The 17,309-nt window shown below is 35.4% G+C and overlaps 1 protein-coding gene across 3 annotated transcripts in view; it reads right to left on the bottom strand.

Annotated features, from left to right (window-relative positions):
* Window positions 1-332: 332 nt before the first annotated feature.
* The window catches only part of DCDC2 (doublecortin domain containing 2), a 223,552-nt gene continuing 206,575 nt past the window's right edge, over window positions 333-17,309 (bottom strand). For 2 of the 3 annotated variants that reach the window (XM_069095056.1, XM_069095054.1), the window contains 2 exons: window positions 9,732-10,013; window positions 333-8,123 (listed from right to left, as the gene is read on the bottom strand). In XM_069095056.1, the coding sequence (XP_068951157.1) occupies window positions 8,019-8,123; window positions 9,732-10,013 (387 nt within the window). In that variant the 3' untranslated portion in view covers window positions 333-8,018. The remainder of the gene's footprint in view (window positions 8,124-9,731; window positions 10,014-17,309) is intronic. The other variant, XM_069095055.1, reaches the window with a different exon arrangement.

The following is a 17,309-nucleotide window of genomic DNA, read 5'->3' as shown; positions in this document are numbered from 1 at the left end:
CACTTAATAATAATCAGTCATTCCTCTTCTCATATACTTATTACATATGGAAAGGTGATTTTAACAGTCAACTTCAACTTAATAAATGCTTTTGATTGTCAGATTGATTGATAGAAAGACTATTCATATTTATGAGTTTATATATCCATTGAAATACTTATGATTAGACTACTACATTTGATAAACTACTAATAATGGAAGCAAGGATGAGTCTGACATGTTTGGCCTTTTTAGTCAAAGCTAAGATTATCGATTCTTTAAAAGGGATATTTTAGAGATAGGAAATTCAGATCCTAATGGAAGAGGGGAAGAAAAACACACAAAAATCTGAAGTAAAGCTATATGTTTATTGCCATAAATAAATGTCATTACAAAAACACTACCATTTTACAATAGAGTATATTAATTACAATAATTGTGGTTGTAGAATACAGAACATAATGCTTGTTGAAGAATCTAGTATACAGAAATAATTTGGTAAACTAAGATATTTCCATTATTGCCAAGGGTTAATATGCTGGGAATAAAACCCAATGGATGTCGTTCATGTGTGTAAAATATACTTTAACAAACTCCTTAGTCCTGGTTTCAGAGTTGTTCATCTATAGTAATTAAGTACCAAAAGGGCTATCAGCTCTGCCTCATGGTGCTTGCTTTTAAAACTCAGAAAATAAAGCAAAAATATTTTAATTCAATGAAAGCTGCAGTAGCACAAAGCCCATGTAATGGAAGATTTATAGCAAGCCTCCATAAATATTAATATGCTGGCAAAAATTCCGGATATATTCTTTTTGCATGGTTCCATAAGTGTTTTAGCATTAGTCTTTTGAGGTACAGTCCTATATAATGTTCTTTATTTAATTACTTAGATTATAGCTAAACTTCTACCCTATAGTGTCTATAAATTTGGAGCTTCATGAAAAGGAAAAGAAAAAAAGATTTATTTTGGTACAAAGTTATACACGTTTTATGAACTAAATAACATTTATAAAGTTTGTGCAAACTGTAAAAACCACAGCTTCATAAACACCTACTGGAACTTCTCATCCTCGTTGTATAAGATTCTTTGTCATGAGTCAAGCTTCCATAGGGTTTAAGTCCAGTGGCATCTGTTATAGTTGTTGAAATTTTCATGTGGAGTATTAAAATACAAAATAATAGTGACACAATTTCACGTACATAAACAATGAGCCATCAAAACACATTTCTATAATTGTATAAAATAACATCCATTTACTCAAGACAGAGTCAATTTTTGTATTATAAAAAATGAGCATTTTCCAGAATTCTAAGACAAAACAAATGACCCAACTTAAATTTTTGTAATCTTGTCAAAACTTGAGCAACAATTTTCCAGAACAAGAAGAAAAAGATACTTGTCAACATAATGAATTACAATGAAATTAACCAACAATATACTCCTAACTAAACAACAGCCAATATTGTACTGAAAAAAATTTTTTAAAGAATTTGGGTTTGTTCCTTTCTTTCAAAAAGTCACATCAGTCATTCCTTTTCTCATATACTTATTACATTTTAACAGTCAACTTCAGTAAATGTTTCAACTTCTCAAAAAAGAAGAGAGGGCATGTGATGATCTTCTGAGACCTTTCACAACCAGAAATCCAAAGTCAACTCAAATCTTTTCTGACTAAAGTCAAGGAAGCAAAAATCCCATGATTTTTTATTTATTTTTTTTGTAATAGGACTTTAATGATACCCCAATTTCCCTGTAATGACATATGGCTGGGCCCAAATGCTAGACTAATTGGTTCTCACTATCTGGATGGCTTCAATGTACTATCAAAGATTTTCATATTAGGAAATCCATAATAAAAAGTACATAAATAAGATCCCAAAACAAACTACTAGATACATGGAGAGGATTTTTAAAAGGCAAAAGATTAGTGAGAAGTTATGTTTGTGTAAGGAATGCAAAATTGTTGAGCCATTTATTTTTTAGCAATTAAGCAGTAAAATGTAGAAAGCAGAAGACTAGATAAGGAGGAGAACAAGGTTTGAGTCTTGGCTCTGCTACTAGTTACTAGCTATGTGGCCGTGTGCATGTCATTTAACTTCTTGGCCCTCTGTTTCATCCCCTCAGAAATTATCGAATTGGACTAGTTCAAGAGTTTTTAAATGGGGGTCCTTGAATTTTGTTTTTAAAAAATTAATCCGATAATTGTTTTCAATATAAATGGTTTCCTTTGCAAACCTATGTATTTTACTTTATGCCTTTGAAAACATTGTTCTAAGAGCACCATACATTTTATCATGTACCCAAAGGGATCCATGACCAAAAAAAGTTAGGAACTTATGGTTGATGATCTATAAGTTCCCTTCCAACTTTAACTTGAATTGTTGCAGTGAAATTCCTGGACCAAATGTATGCTTTGTATACTATTTTGATGCACCTGGTTATTTGTTATCAGTGAGGCTACTGCTCAGATTTTTTATTGCATCTTTAACTATCATGTTCAGTTCTGGGTGCCATATTTTAAAGAGGGAAATGAAAAACTGGAAAATTAAGTATCTTTAGAGGACAGCAACCACTATGATGAGGGGGTGTACATCAAATATTACAAGTACTGATATCAAGAATTTTCCATAGCTCCAGAGAATAAAATTAAACCCAAAGGCTGAAAGTTTGGGGGAGTCAAATTTCAGTCCAATATGACAAAGAACTTACTAACAACTGGCCCTGTCCAAAAATAAACTGTAATGCCTTCTGCGGTAGTGAGTTTCTCATCACTGGAGGCATTCAAACAAAAAGATAATAAACTCTCTTATTTGTTACAGGGGATTCCAATATCAGATGGTAGGTTGAACTAAATGACTTCTAAGACCAATTTCAATTCTAGGATTGCATTTTTCTTTAAATTGAAACTTAAGCAAAATTCATGAAAAACACATAATTCAAAAAATATACTCTACAAATAAAGTCTTTAAAAGACAAGCAAGATAACAGTACTGTCTATACAGGATACCATACAGTTAAAAGCATATAAAATAAGGATTAAGGTTAATGAGAAAGTACTATACTCTGTAGTCACCTCAGAAATGCAAGTTAACTCAAGATCTGTATTTCTTGCAGACATTCCTTATATGACATCTCTTTTAAAACTATCTCTTCAACATTCTTCCTAAAATAAAATCTTTCTAAAAAATTTTTGATAGCTTCTATACCTTGAAAAATATATTAAAAGTCTTTATTAATGTCTCTGAGAGCCATTAAAGCACCATGACCCACATCAACACCCAGGGCACCCACCCTACCTCAATATTCTTTTCAATATTTTCTCTCACATCCAAACAATACAGTCCTTCCCTTATAAGTTTTTATGCATAGTGACGTTTTTTTAAAGTGTGTGTGCATACAGTTTCTTAGGGAGATGATGTTTCTAAACCTCTCTACAAACCTTCATGTACAACACATATAGGTATTTGCAACTCAATTCATGTTGGCAACAATTTAGCAGTGATGCTTCTGGCTGAATGGTTAATCTACTGTAGCCCTACTTTGCCCAATTACTATGCAAAGAAATAATGGTAAATTAATAATATATGAATAGTTTCAAAGGACTATCAGTTATGCTCAAGTAGCCCCTCATTTGAGTACACTGCAGAAAAGTAGAATATTTTCAGCCAAAATGACATCTCACTTTTTTAAGCTATCAACTTTATAATATATACACATGTATATTTATATATACATAATTGACAAATTCTTTTTCTGTATATATGTATAAGTATACATATATGAGTATATATATATATGTATGTATGTGTATATATGCATACATACAGACACACACACAAACTCTCAATAGAGGAAGATCATTGGTCTTAGAGTCAAGAGCCCTGGCTTCCAGTTTTATGACCTTAAATCCATTAACTTCTCTGTGCCTCAATTTCCTCATCTATATCTATAAAATGGCAATGATACTTGTACTACCTCCCTCATTAGAGAGTTGTGAGAAAAGGGCTTTATAAAAATTAAAGTACTAAAAAAATAAGCTGTTAATATTATAGGCTATTTCAGATGCACATACAAGATTTCAGGACATTGGCTTACTTGCTATGTGCTGGGGCACTTAATTCATGAATAATTTTAGAACATTAGGTCCCATTAATGAGGTTTCAGTTATATCTAGCTATCACTGAGTGTGACTGGGATGACATCATATATACATGGTGCCATTTAATGCCAACAATGATTTTCAGGAACTTGGAAATGGCAGGAACCAATACAGTGCAAATCAGAGTAAAGAAAATTCTCATTATAAATATAATGCCATTTTATGGCACCAGTTATGATATTTTAAAAGGCCATAAACAGGAAATAAGTAGAAAAATCAGGAGGAAAAGTTTAATTATTTGAATGAATAAAATTGTAGTTAAATCCAGGTTTATTTGATTGTATGACCTTATGTTCAAATTCCACAAAGTTATTTACTATCTTGAATCAAATTTAGTTTTACACAAGATTTGTGTAATACTAAAAATCACAAGGTAAAAAATGAAGGAAAGAGGCAGTTAGGCAGATGAACCCACGTAAATGACCATATAATTGGATGATGACAGTTATCCTAACTATAGATTTGACTCCTAAGTATCAAGAACTCTATCTGCTGTTAATTATTAGTAGCAAATTCCTTTTTAAAACAATACAAAGGAACCTAATCTGGAGATAAATATAGGGGTCTGGATTTTGTCTCACACAAATACAAATGGTACCCAAAACTGTCAGTAAGATTGATCCAAATAGTGGATTGCAAGGGAATAAACTCTTCCCATAGTGTGAAAAGTTTATCTTTTGGAGGATAATAAACTTTTGACAACGTATTTTAAATCATCACCAAGTGATGCACATTTTTATCATTCACTGGGGGTGATTTTCTCCATGGTAAAATAAGGTATCTTAGGAATATGGTATAGTGTGTGTGTCTACATATATACATATTTTAAAGTGTTTTTTAAGATATAGCTATTCCTTATCCCCTTAAGGTAGGTCATGATTATGTCTTGTTAGCAGATAATAAAATATGCACCTACAATTAGGGAAGAATTGTTTGCTTTTTTTCAACATTACACCACAGTAATTGTGGGTTCTAAAGATCCCTGAAGGGTACTACATACTTAGAATACCTAATGTAATTATTTTCCACGAAAAACATCAATTTTTATTTTATTGAAATAACCCTCAAATGATCCCCCAATTGCTTAAACTAGATAACACAACAGAAAAGGAATAAGGAGGAATTACTAGAGGGGATGAAAAGTTTTGACAAAGAATCAACTTACTAACAAGTCAAAATTTTTACTTGTTGATTTTTTTTTCATTTAATTAACTGAAATTTAAAAAAAAACCTCAAACATCAGTACTGGTATAGGACTTAAATCTATTATGCCATCTTATTTATTTTTCTAGGAATGCAGGCTTATTGCCCAGTTTTATTTAATTTTTAAAGACCAAAAAGAAATTATATGCTTATATTATGTCTCAGAAAAACATTTTAAGAATTAAACTATTTCTTCCCAGAATAGCATCCTCATATCTTTCTAATACTGCTAAATTCATCAGAGGTTTTTTTTGTATTTGTTATTTATAGAAAATATGAAAACAGCTACTTGGGGGAACATATCTTTGTTAAATTTCTGTGATATGTGTCAAATAATTTAATTTCAACCAATTATTGAGCCTGGAGGTAACAAACCTTATCTTGTCTCTCCCTCAACTCTCATTGAATCAGTTACTAGAATTCTGTAGATTCTTTCCCTCACAACATTGTCTCATGTGTCCCTTATCCTATTTCCACCCACATCCCCATAAAACAGATGCTCCCCCCCTCCCCGCCATTACCATTCTAAAGTACTATTGCAATGGGCTCCTAGCAGATCCTTCCTGCCTTCATGCTGCCCCCATCCTGCAATTCATCCTTTACGGTAACAGAATAATAATATTTATAACACAGAGACCTGATCATCCTCAGAGGCTTCCTATTGTCTACTGATTAAAGTTGAAATTCCCTTGCCTGGCATTCAAGATCCTCTATAATCTGGCATCTCCTACCTTTCCAGTCATCTCTTCAACCTCAGAGTTTATACAGCACTTTCTTTTGAAACTATTCAAATGTGTGGATCCATGTAATATTAAGTATTATGGTTATCTGTATTTCTTGACATAAGCTTCATAAGTGTCTTACTTAGTTTTTATATCTCCTTTCCTGCCTAGTACAATGTTTTACACATACAATAGGTATTTAATATATTTAATAATAGGTATTATAATAGGTATTCCTTGGTTGGATGAATGAATGAATGATTTACTAATTAACCAATTAAAGGCACTTACAACCATAAGATGCAATAGCTGTAACAACAGTTGTATCTAAGAAGTAAAGTCTCATCTATTTTCTATGTCTAATTAATAAAAATACTCATATAACAAAAAAATGCATTGCTTCTATTAGCACAATAATGTTATTCCTTAGTCATTCAAAAAACAAACTGCAATATATATTTTCCAAATATCTACCAAAGTGAATGCAATCTTGAGGCCAATTAGACTCTTCAATTTCTGATTATTTCACATTTAGTTACTAACAAAACAAAAGTTAAGGTGAGAGGTTAATCAGAAACAGGTTTCATTAATGTTCTAGCATTTCTCCCCCAAATTTTCTCTTAACAGTTTGATATTTTGAAGGGTTAAAGTGGCAAACATTATTCATAACTAAATAGGAAAGTTGTTTTACTTTTTTTTACTCGAAAATTTAATTGAACCACTTGTGAAAACAAGCTGAGACATAAAGCAATTAGATCAATACAATATAATAGAAAGTCGGTGGATTTGTTTTCTAGTCCTGTCACTAACTAGCCATGCAATCTTTAGCAAACAACTTTTCCACTCTTTGCCACAAATTCCTCACCTGAAACATGAAGGGGTTAAACCAACCAATCTCTAACATCCCTTCTTTCTGTCAAATTTTATTTTTCCAGTGGGAACTATATAGCAAACCTAATGAAACTGGGCAGTGGCAAAAATATTTTATATACCTTCTTTGTCTTTTCCCTTGGTTTTCTGAGAATCTGTATTTTGTGGGAAACTTTGTTTCTAACATGAAGATATTTGAGAACCTGAAACAAGAGGTAGGAGAAGGATTGATAAGGGCTAGCAGAATAAAAATTCTACAAGATGAATTAAATTTCCACAGACCAAATGATCTTGAAAATAATTTAGATGGCTGAAGTAGATAATTTTATTTCCTTTCTTAATTCCAAATCCTTGTAGCTTTTTTACTAGGTACCAGTTAGCCTACAAGATTTTAATACCTGAAAGGGCCATAAGAATGAGGCCTAGTGATATGGTATGATGTGATATGACATGACACTTATAACCCTCTGCTAAGTAAGTCTCCTACTTGCAAAATAAACATCTTAGCTTAGCATATAAGAAAGGTAATAAAGAATTTGGCTGGAGAGGGAGAAAGGAAATGTTAGCATCTAGCAAGAATATTTGATTTTAATTACATCTTGAAATTACAAATCTAAAAATGAATTGCAACTCATACTTTCTAAAGTTTATTAGCCTAAGGAATATTACATATATTTTCCATTAAAATTCACAAAATATTCTGTGCCTTTTAAAGTAAGATTTTTTTAAATATTCTGTCATCTAACAATCTTACTACTAAAATTCTAAAGTCAGGCACATTAAAATTTAATCAGATATGATTATTACCCTATTGCAAAGGAGAAAGGAAGAGTTAGTTTTCTTCCAAGAGGAGCTCCACCCAAATTTCTTACATTTAACTCTTTTAAATGGCTTTTAAAAACACCAGCTGGGGAAATAGATACTAATGTGATTATTCTTTCCACTCTTCATTATATTTTTTAAACTCTATAGGTAGTATTCAGCCATATTGCCACATTATGTGTAACAACCACAAATAACAGTGTTAGAATTCAAGTATCATGTGAAACCCTTAATTTTTCTTATAATCCACATTTTAAAGCATCTATGCCACAGCAGCATACTCCTTGTTTTTTTCATTGTTATCATTTTCCTGTGGACTAGTGATTTTTACTTCAGGCTTTGGTGGTCTTTGAGGATCTGATTCATCCTGGTGAAAAACAAAATTATTTAACCCTTTAGGTTGCACAGATAATAAACAGAGATATATATGCAGGGAAATTAAAGCATTCACCACTCCATTTAAATAAGTCTTTATACAAAATTTTAAATTTAAAAAATTCCCATGAGTCATCTTTTCACTGTTTTTTTTTTATTCTTTCATTTTCATAGGCGACATGCCAGGTTTTGAAAGCAATGTGTTCTCTTCTTCAATTTTCCTTTTCCTGCCCACAACCTACCAAGTTCCTCTTTCTTATTTATCAGCCTCAGTTTTCCTGATTTTTTTCTTCTGCCCTTTAAAACTCTCTCTCTTTCAATGAGATTTCTGAACTTTGCACTTTTCTAGGGAAAGGGGAGGGGAAAGTATGCTGCAGTCCCATTCTCAAACACCTCAGCCCTGCCCCAACACCACCCAACATTCAATTCCCTTCCATTTTTGTCCATTAAGAATATAAGTATTCCTTGAAATCTGCTGCCCTACTTAATTAATAAGAACAGAATAGAAAATCAGCATGTATTGACATAATAACCCAATAGCACTTGATGCTTCTACTTCTTGGCACATTTATTAGTTTTTATTATGTACAGAGGGCATGTGTGTGTTCATGTGTGTTCAAATGTGAGTAAATTATATCTAGATCTATGATTTAGATAGATATAAATATAAATATCTATTGGGGGTCAAGTAATTTCATCTCAATGTGGGGGACTCTTTGTATGAAAACTTCTTCCAGTGCTGCAGACCAGCAACTACTCTGTAATTTATAGTCTTAGAAAGTTACTTGGGGCTAGACAATTCATCCACTGTCCCATGGCTAGTATGAGTCAAAGACAGGTCTTGAACTTTGTCCTCCAGACTCAAGGCTGGCCCTCTATTCACTGTACAACACTGCCCTGCAGAAATATATGTGTATATATAAACACGCTTTTATATTTACATATATGTGCCTCATATTGTATATTGTAAATCCCACTGTATTGCTAGTCATCTTTAGGTATCTATAGGTCCTATTCTCCTCAACTAGATAGTAAATTCTCAGAGAGCAGGAACCATGTCTTACGCTTCTTTCTTTGAATCCCCTCAAGTTGCTTAGTACCTTACATATGTGTGCACAGTGACTTGTATATAATGATAACTGAATAAATATTATGTCTATTTTATCTTCCCTATTTTTTTCATTTAAATGTTCATGAGAGTCTAGGTGTGTATATATATATATATATAGATGTAGAAGGTATATATATAGATATAGATGTGTGTACATATATGCATAAAAATATAAATTTGGTTCGACTTTCAAATGTCCTTGGAGCCCTACTTATTCTGTAAAAATTTAAATCATACTTATTATGAATTCTTTGGCAAAATCCAGTCTCTTCCTGGCTAAATAATTACCTTCTAATTTATCGTCTATAGAAATTTGACTTGTTAATAAGCAGGTGATATTTCTTCTGCCTGAACATGAATCAAATTCACCACCATTAAAAGGGAGCAGACATACAAGTCTATAAGCTCCTTGAGGGCAAGGACCCTGTCTTCTTTTTGTAGCTCCCATGACATACCCACAAACATATAAAAAAAATGCAAAACCAATACCTCCTTTGGACCGTCACCATCACCATCACCTTTTGCTAATGTTATCTCTTCCTTTTTCTCTTGATGATGCCCATCATTATTAACCTCATCCAGTTCCTCTCCATTTTCTTCATTTGTGCCACCAGTTACTCTAGGGGGATCAACGTTCCCCTGTTCAGGACTTTCTTCCACTTCTTTTTCTTCAGCATCACCATTTATTTCTGATAAATCTTCCTTCTCTTCTTCTATATCTTCATTTTCTTTCCCTCCATCTTCTTCCTCATCTATTATTTCTGCTGGCCTCTAAGGAATCAAAAGAAACATAGTCATTTCCTTAACTGAAATTTTTAATGGAAACACATACATATGCAAATATACAGGGTGTACCAAAAAGTCTTAGTACAGTTTTAAGCAATGCTTATTATATTTTTCGTTTGTAATACATAATAGCTATATTGCATCATGTTATATATCAGAATTATGACATATATATCTATACATATATGTCCTACTTGTTGACACACATACTTATATGAATAATGTATAGGGACAATGTATATATGTGTGACCGTGTACATGTTATTTGTGGATTACATATATGAATGTATATATACCTATATTTATATATATGTACATATAGCCATATATGTTTAAATATAATAAAATATACACACATGTCATATTCCTCTTCCTGATACTCAATTACCCAGGAAATAGCATCAGTATTTAATAAAGATATTTCCAACATATATGCAAACACAAAAACCTATTTTCATGCAAATCAAAACCCAAAAGTCACCCTCTGCCATGTGAATTTTAATTCAATTCCACAAGCATTAAGCAACTACTATGTTCAAGGTACAAGCTAGGTTCTGGAAATACCCCCAAAAAAATAAGAAAGAAAAGAAAGAAGAAAATCAGTCCCTGCCCTTAAGAAGCTTATGTCTAAATTTCTTCTTTGGGGATGACAAGTGCATATATCATAAAGCATTTTGTCTAACAGTGCCTTACCACCACTGGAAAAGGAAATGGCAGACCACTCCCATTTTCTCTGCCAAGAAAATCCCACAGACAATAAGGTCCACAAGGCCATGGAGATTCAGACACTACTAACCAACCAAACAACAACCTTATCTACGTTTAATATGTCTCTACTAGATTTAAAGGTCCATGAAATCTGAGATCATATCATATCTTAGCAGGCAGCTGGGAATCATAGTGGACAGAGCTCCAGGTCTGGAGTCAGAGAGAACTGAGTGTAAATCCACAAGGCATTTGACCTCTCTTTGCCTCAGTTTCTTTAACTGTAAAACAGGAATAATAACAACTATCTCCCAGGGTGGTTATGAAAAGTTTAAAAATAATTGTAAAGCACTCAGCACTGTACCTGGCATATATTAAGTCCTATATAAATGTAAGATAAATTTTGTATCTTCCTCAGTGCCTTTTAGCACAATGATCTGCCCTTAATAAATGATTGTGAAATGGAATTCAACCATGTTTCTGTGTGTTCACGCTTTTTCAGGAAGACAGAAGAGGGTCTACAAGAGCTATCATTTCTCCTTGTTTTCACCAAGAGAAATACTGTTTTTTCTCCCATAAAGTTTCAACTTGCCTTAAGACCAAAAGAGTTAAATAAACAGATTATCCAAAAACAAAATTGATGAGAATTGTTCTATAGTAAATAGCAGTTCTAATCCTCTGAATACACATTTGGGGGTCGTGTAGTCCAAATGAATAAATCTATGCCTGTGTAATGACTTTTTATCAATGCCACAAGGCATTAACCACCCAAATAATAGGGAGAGGTACTGTGGTATAGTCGAAAGCCCACTGGCTTTGGAGTCAGAGGACTGGGTTCAAATCGTGCCTCTGATACTTGGGTATTGACAAAATCCCTATTATAACCTTGAGCAGTTCACTTGATCTTTCTAGGTCTTATCTGTCTCATTTGCAAAATGAGGAGGCTGGATTAGATGATGTCTAATCTCCTTTCAGGATCCTATTGAATCAGAAGTCTTGGAGAAGAGTAGAACTCATGCATGAAGTACTTTGCCTATTCTCTACCACCACAAACGTGACTCACTTAGGCCTCTGTGTTCCTCAGTCACTGGCTCCATCCAGCAACTACCTCCACCATCTACCCCTCCCCATCAAGGGCTTTCTGATGACATACTCCACTTCTCCTCTTTTTCCTTTTCCTTCTTTCTATGTGATATCTCTATTCTCCAGGTCTGTGTTCTCCCAGGTAATCATCTAACATGTTCTAATGTACAAAGAGCCATGGAAAGACCTCCCTCCATTTCCCAGGTTGCACAAAAATGCATTCTATCAGGCACCTCATGAAGACAATAAATAATTATCAGTGGTTTTCTCTATTGCATTGTGCTTATATGTATTAGCAAAATAAAACAAATATTTAAACAGAACAGATGAGAGCAGTATACTGTAATGTAGGTCTTCAAAAATTAATATGAATAATTCTCCTTTCAGGGGGAGGAGTCAAGATGGCGGAGTAGAAGCAGGACCTCCCTGCTGCTCCGGCTTCCACCTTCCCCAATCCATGTAAAAAGGGGACTCTATATAAACTTTGGATCTACAGAACCCACAAAAGGACACAGAGAAGCTAACCTCCCACTGAGGACAGCCCGGCAGGCCGGCAGGAATCCGCGAGCACAGCACTCTGGGAGCTGAGCCCAGCCCCACACCAAGGCTTTAGCCCAAGTGTGGGCCTGACCAGCCACCGACTGGAGGGACTCCAGATTACCAGCAGCTGTGGCCATTTCCAGATTTATCAACACATAGATGCAAAGGACAAAGTGAGAGGTCAGTGCAGTTTGGACTTTGGGACCCAGTAAGTGAGAGTGCATGGCTTTTGCCCCTGGGGCGAGAAGCCGCTGACACCCAGGCACAGCCAGCCAGCACCACGTGGCAGCTTCAGCTGCTGGCCTGCAGAGTGTAGGGGGACCAAGCAATCAGTCTGAGGGGTAATCGCTCTTGCTTTAACCTTCTTGGATCTGGATTGCAGTCTAGGGTGGAGGTCCTGGGGTGTGTGTCCAGATTGCCAGAGAGTGTGGAAGCCTCAGAGAGGGCACCTATCTAATACCTCTGGCAGCTAAGAAAATCACAGTGTTTGAGACAAAAGCTCCCCTGTCTGGTGGCAGAGAGGCCTACTGTGGCAAAAAAACCCAGGGCTCAAGTCACTGAGGGGCGACATGACCAGGCAAAGGAAAGAAAGCAGACAGAAGATTCAAATATTAGACTCTTATTTTGGGGACAAAAAGGAGCAAAGCATGGAACAGGAGGAAGTCAGAACTCCTGCACCAAAAGCTTCAAAGGAAAATAAGAGCTGGTTACAGGCCACAGAGGACCTTAAGAAGCAGATAAGAGAAGTGGAGGAAAAATTGGGAAGAGAAATGAGAACCATGCAAGAAAATTATGAAATGAGAGTCAACAGCCTGACTGAGAAAAATAATACCTTAAAAAATAGACTAACTCGAATGGCAAAAGAGGCTCAAAAAGGCAATGAGGAGAAGATTTGCCAGATGGAAAAAGAATCTCAAAGGCTCACTGAGGAGAATCATTGCTTCAGAATTAGATTGGAGCAAATAGAAGCTAATGATTTTATGAAAAATCAAGACACTGTAAAACCGATCCTAACAAATGAAAGAATAGAAAGCAAGGTGAAATATCTCATGGGAAAAACCACTGACCTGGAAAATAGATCCAGGAGAGATAATTTTAAAATTATTGGACTACCTGAAAGCCATGATCAAAGTAAGAAGCTAGAAATCATCCTCCAGGAAGTTCTCAAAGAAAACTTCCCTGATGTTTTAGAACAAGAGGGCAAAATAGAGGTTGATCCACTGATCACCGCCTGAAAAAGATCCCAAAAAGAAAACTCCTAGGAATATTATAGCTAGGTTCTGGAATTCCTAGATTAAAGAGAGAATATTACAAGTAGCCAAGAAGAAACAATTTGAATATTGTGGAAACACAATCAGGATAACCCTGGATCTGACAGCTTCTACACTGAGGGATCGAAGGGCTTGGAATATGATATTCTGGAGGTCAAAGGAGCGGGAATTAAAACCAAGAATCACCTATCCAGCAAAACTGAATATCACGTTTCAGGGGGAAATATGGCTATTCAATGGAATAGAGGATCTTCAAGCATTCTTGATGAAAAAACCAGAGTTGAATAGAAAATTTGACATTCAGATACAAGAAGCAAGAGAAGCATGAGAAGGTAAAAAGGGAAAATAAATCATAAGGAACTTATCAAAACTGAACTATTAACATTCCTACATGAAAAAACAATAATTGTAACTTATAAAACTTTTCTCAGTGTGAAAATAGTTGAAGGGAATAGAAATATATATATGTGTGTGTGTGTGTGTCTCTATATATGAGAGTATATGGGCATATGAATACATATGTAAATGTGTGTATATATGTTTACAAGCATACATAAATAGAGGGCACAGGATCAATTTAACAGGAAGGGATGATACTTAAAAGGTGAAATTAAGAGGTAAGAGAGGAATATAACAAGAGGAGATGCGGAGAGACAGAATGGGGTAAAGTATCTCATATAGAAGAGGCAAGGGAAAGTGGTTACAATGGAGGAGAAAAATAGGAAGGCAAAAGGGAATGGGTCATCGTTATTCTCATTGAATTTGGCTTGAGGAGGGAATGAAATACACACTAAATAGGGTATCTCACTCTGCAGGAGAGTAGGGGGAAGGGGATGAGAGGGGGGATGATGGAAGGGAGGGCAGGCTGGGGGGGAGGGAAGTTGGAAGCACATATTTTTGAAAAGGGACAAGATCAAAGTAGAGAATAGAACAAGTGGGAGGTGGGATAGGAGGGAGGGAAATATAGTCAGTCTACTATGTTATTGTTTTGCATTAGCCACACATGTACAACCTATACTGAACTGCTTATCTTCCCAGTAAGGTTGGGTGACAAGGGAGGAAGGGAATGAATCTGGAATTCAAAGTTTTAAAATCAAATGTTTATTTCTACATATATATATATATATATACACACACATATATGTATAAATATATATATACTATTATTAATACTATTTTATATGTAATTGGGAAATAAGAGATACAGGCACTGGGCCATAGACATCTACCATGCCCTACTGGAAAAGTCAAAAGGGGTATGGGAGAAAATATAGGAGAGAGCAGATTGGAGGAGGGGATATCCTGTGGGACTGCTATTTTTGGGCTGTGGGTGGGGGAAAAACAGGGAAAAAATTTGTAACTCAAAATCTGGCAGAAATGAATTATGTAAATCAGAAGTTAATAAAGCATTTGAAAAATGGAAAAAACAAAGATCTGGAAACTTGTGAATCCTACAGTGGGAGGAATTTGCTGATGTAACAGAAAGGCATGGAACAGAGAGGAGCTAATACCATATATAAAGAAAAGCCCAAGCTAGAGAGCCAGAACTTCAGAGAACTGAATTGAGAATTGCTGAGAGAGAGAGACCTTCTAGGATCCTGAGAACTTCTGATGACTGCTAGGAGCTGGAGAACTGTCAAGAGCCAGCCAAAGCTGCTGAGAACTTCTGAGAGCCAGCCAGAGCTGCTGAGAACTTCTGAGAGCCAGCCAGAACTGAAGGGAACAAGAATTGCAGAGAGCCAAAACTGCTGGGAGTGAACAGTGTGGAGGCTGAATAGCTACCCTCAGTAAGGAGAGGAGGATCCTTCCTTGAGGGAGTGAGAGAGGAGGATCCTTGCTTGAGGAAGACTGTTTTGTTTTGAAGGCTTGGGAATGTGGGTGTTCACTGCATTGACTATGTGTATCAACTTTGTGATTACTGTAATAACTTTGACTTTCTGGTTTTAGGACTCAGTTTTCTGGTATTTGAATAAATGCTTTGGTTCTGTCCTTCACATAGAGAGCCTGTTACATTTTGCAATTCACAACTATGCCAGCATATTCATAGTAGCTGTGGGCACTGTGAATATCACATTGCTAGTACAATCCCCTCCCTCCAAAAAAGTTCACAAATTGGCTTCATCTTCAACTTCTCTCCCTGCCCTCTTTCTCCATACTCAATCTGTTGCCAAGGCAACATCTTTTCAATATGCCCACTTCTCTCCTCTGATACTACCACCAAAAAACCTGATTCAGGCCCTAATTTCTTCAAGGATGGTTGGTCTGTCACAAGTCTCTCCTACTCCAGTATATCCTCCATTCAGCTGTCAAAATAATTTTTCCAAAATGCAGGTCTAAACATGTCACCTTCCTCCTCAATCAACTCCAGCAGCTCCCTGTCACCTATAGAATCAAACATAAAATCCTCTCTTTGCTATTCAAAGTCCCTGGTAAGCTAGCTCCTCTTCCTATCTTTCCAGTCTTCTTACACTTTATACCACTCCATTCTACCCCCAACCATGTGTTCTTCAATCCAGTGACAATGACCTCCTTAATGGTCCTAAAACAAGACACTCCATCTCTCAGCTCCATACATTTTTACGGGCTCTCTCCCACACCTAGTGCCCTACCTCCTGGCTTCCCTTAATTCTAAGATTCTATCTTCTATAGGAAGCCCATCTTAATATCTCTTAATTCTAATGCCTTCCCTCTGTTGATTACTTCCTATTTATCATATAAATACATATATACACACATACATACATACATATATATCACCTCTTTGAACCAAGTTATTTGCATACTATCTCCCCCATTAGACTGTGACCAGGGGACTGTCTTTTGCCCTCTTTTTTTTGTATCCCTAGAGTAGTTAGGTGGCAAATAGAGTACTAGGCCTGGAGTCAAGAAGACCTAAGTTCAAATTCAGTTTCAGACACTTTCTAACTGTGACCTAGGCAAGTCACTTAACCCTCTTTGTCTCAATTCCTCATCTCTAAAATGAGAAGAAAATGGCAAAGCACTCCATTATCTTTATCCAGAAAAACCCCAAATGGGGTCACAGAGAGTCGGGCACAGCTTAACAACAACAACATGCTCAGTGGTGTCCTGCACATAGCAGTCATTGAATAAATGCTTACTGATTGACTAAGAACTATCATCATTTCTTTTACCTTATTTTGATTTTTAAAAAAATATATTGTTCAAAAAATAAAAGCCAAAGGTCTCAGACTCAAGTTTCACATAACATTTCAAATAACATCTTGGTTATTACTTTTGTTGACTTTGAGAAAGTCACTAACTTCTATGGGTCTCAGTTTCTTCAACTATAAAATTATAAAATTATTTGTAGCAGATGATCTAGAAATTTCCTACCTAAATTATACATGAGATATAATGACTGTGTTTCCCCGATAATAAGACACTGTCTTATTATTTTTTTTGGACAGAAAAACACCAGAGGGCTTATTTTCAGGGGAGGGCTTATTTTAATGAACATTGACAGCAATTTTAATAAACAGGTAAATGTGAACAAAAAAATGTACCAGCAAGCAAATCACTGGGGAAGAACAGGATGACAGGCTCACTGCTGCAGCTCTGATTGGATGCAGCTCGGAGCATGGCGTGCGTTTCACGGGGGGAGGGGGGGGACGGTGCGTGTAGCACAGGGGATCACCTTCACTACAGTAGCAATCTCAATAGG

The sequence above is a fragment of the Petaurus breviceps genome, unplaced genomic scaffold, assembly GCF_028583685.1.
Source record: "Petaurus breviceps papuanus isolate PSGF00001 unplaced genomic scaffold, PetGlider_PUasm1.0 224, whole genome shotgun sequence".
Classification (NCBI taxonomy): Eukaryota; Metazoa; Chordata; class Mammalia; order Diprotodontia; family Petauridae; genus Petaurus; species Petaurus breviceps.
Note: the sequence above shows the minus strand (reverse complement) of the source record. Positions and strands in the feature narration are given on the sequence as shown.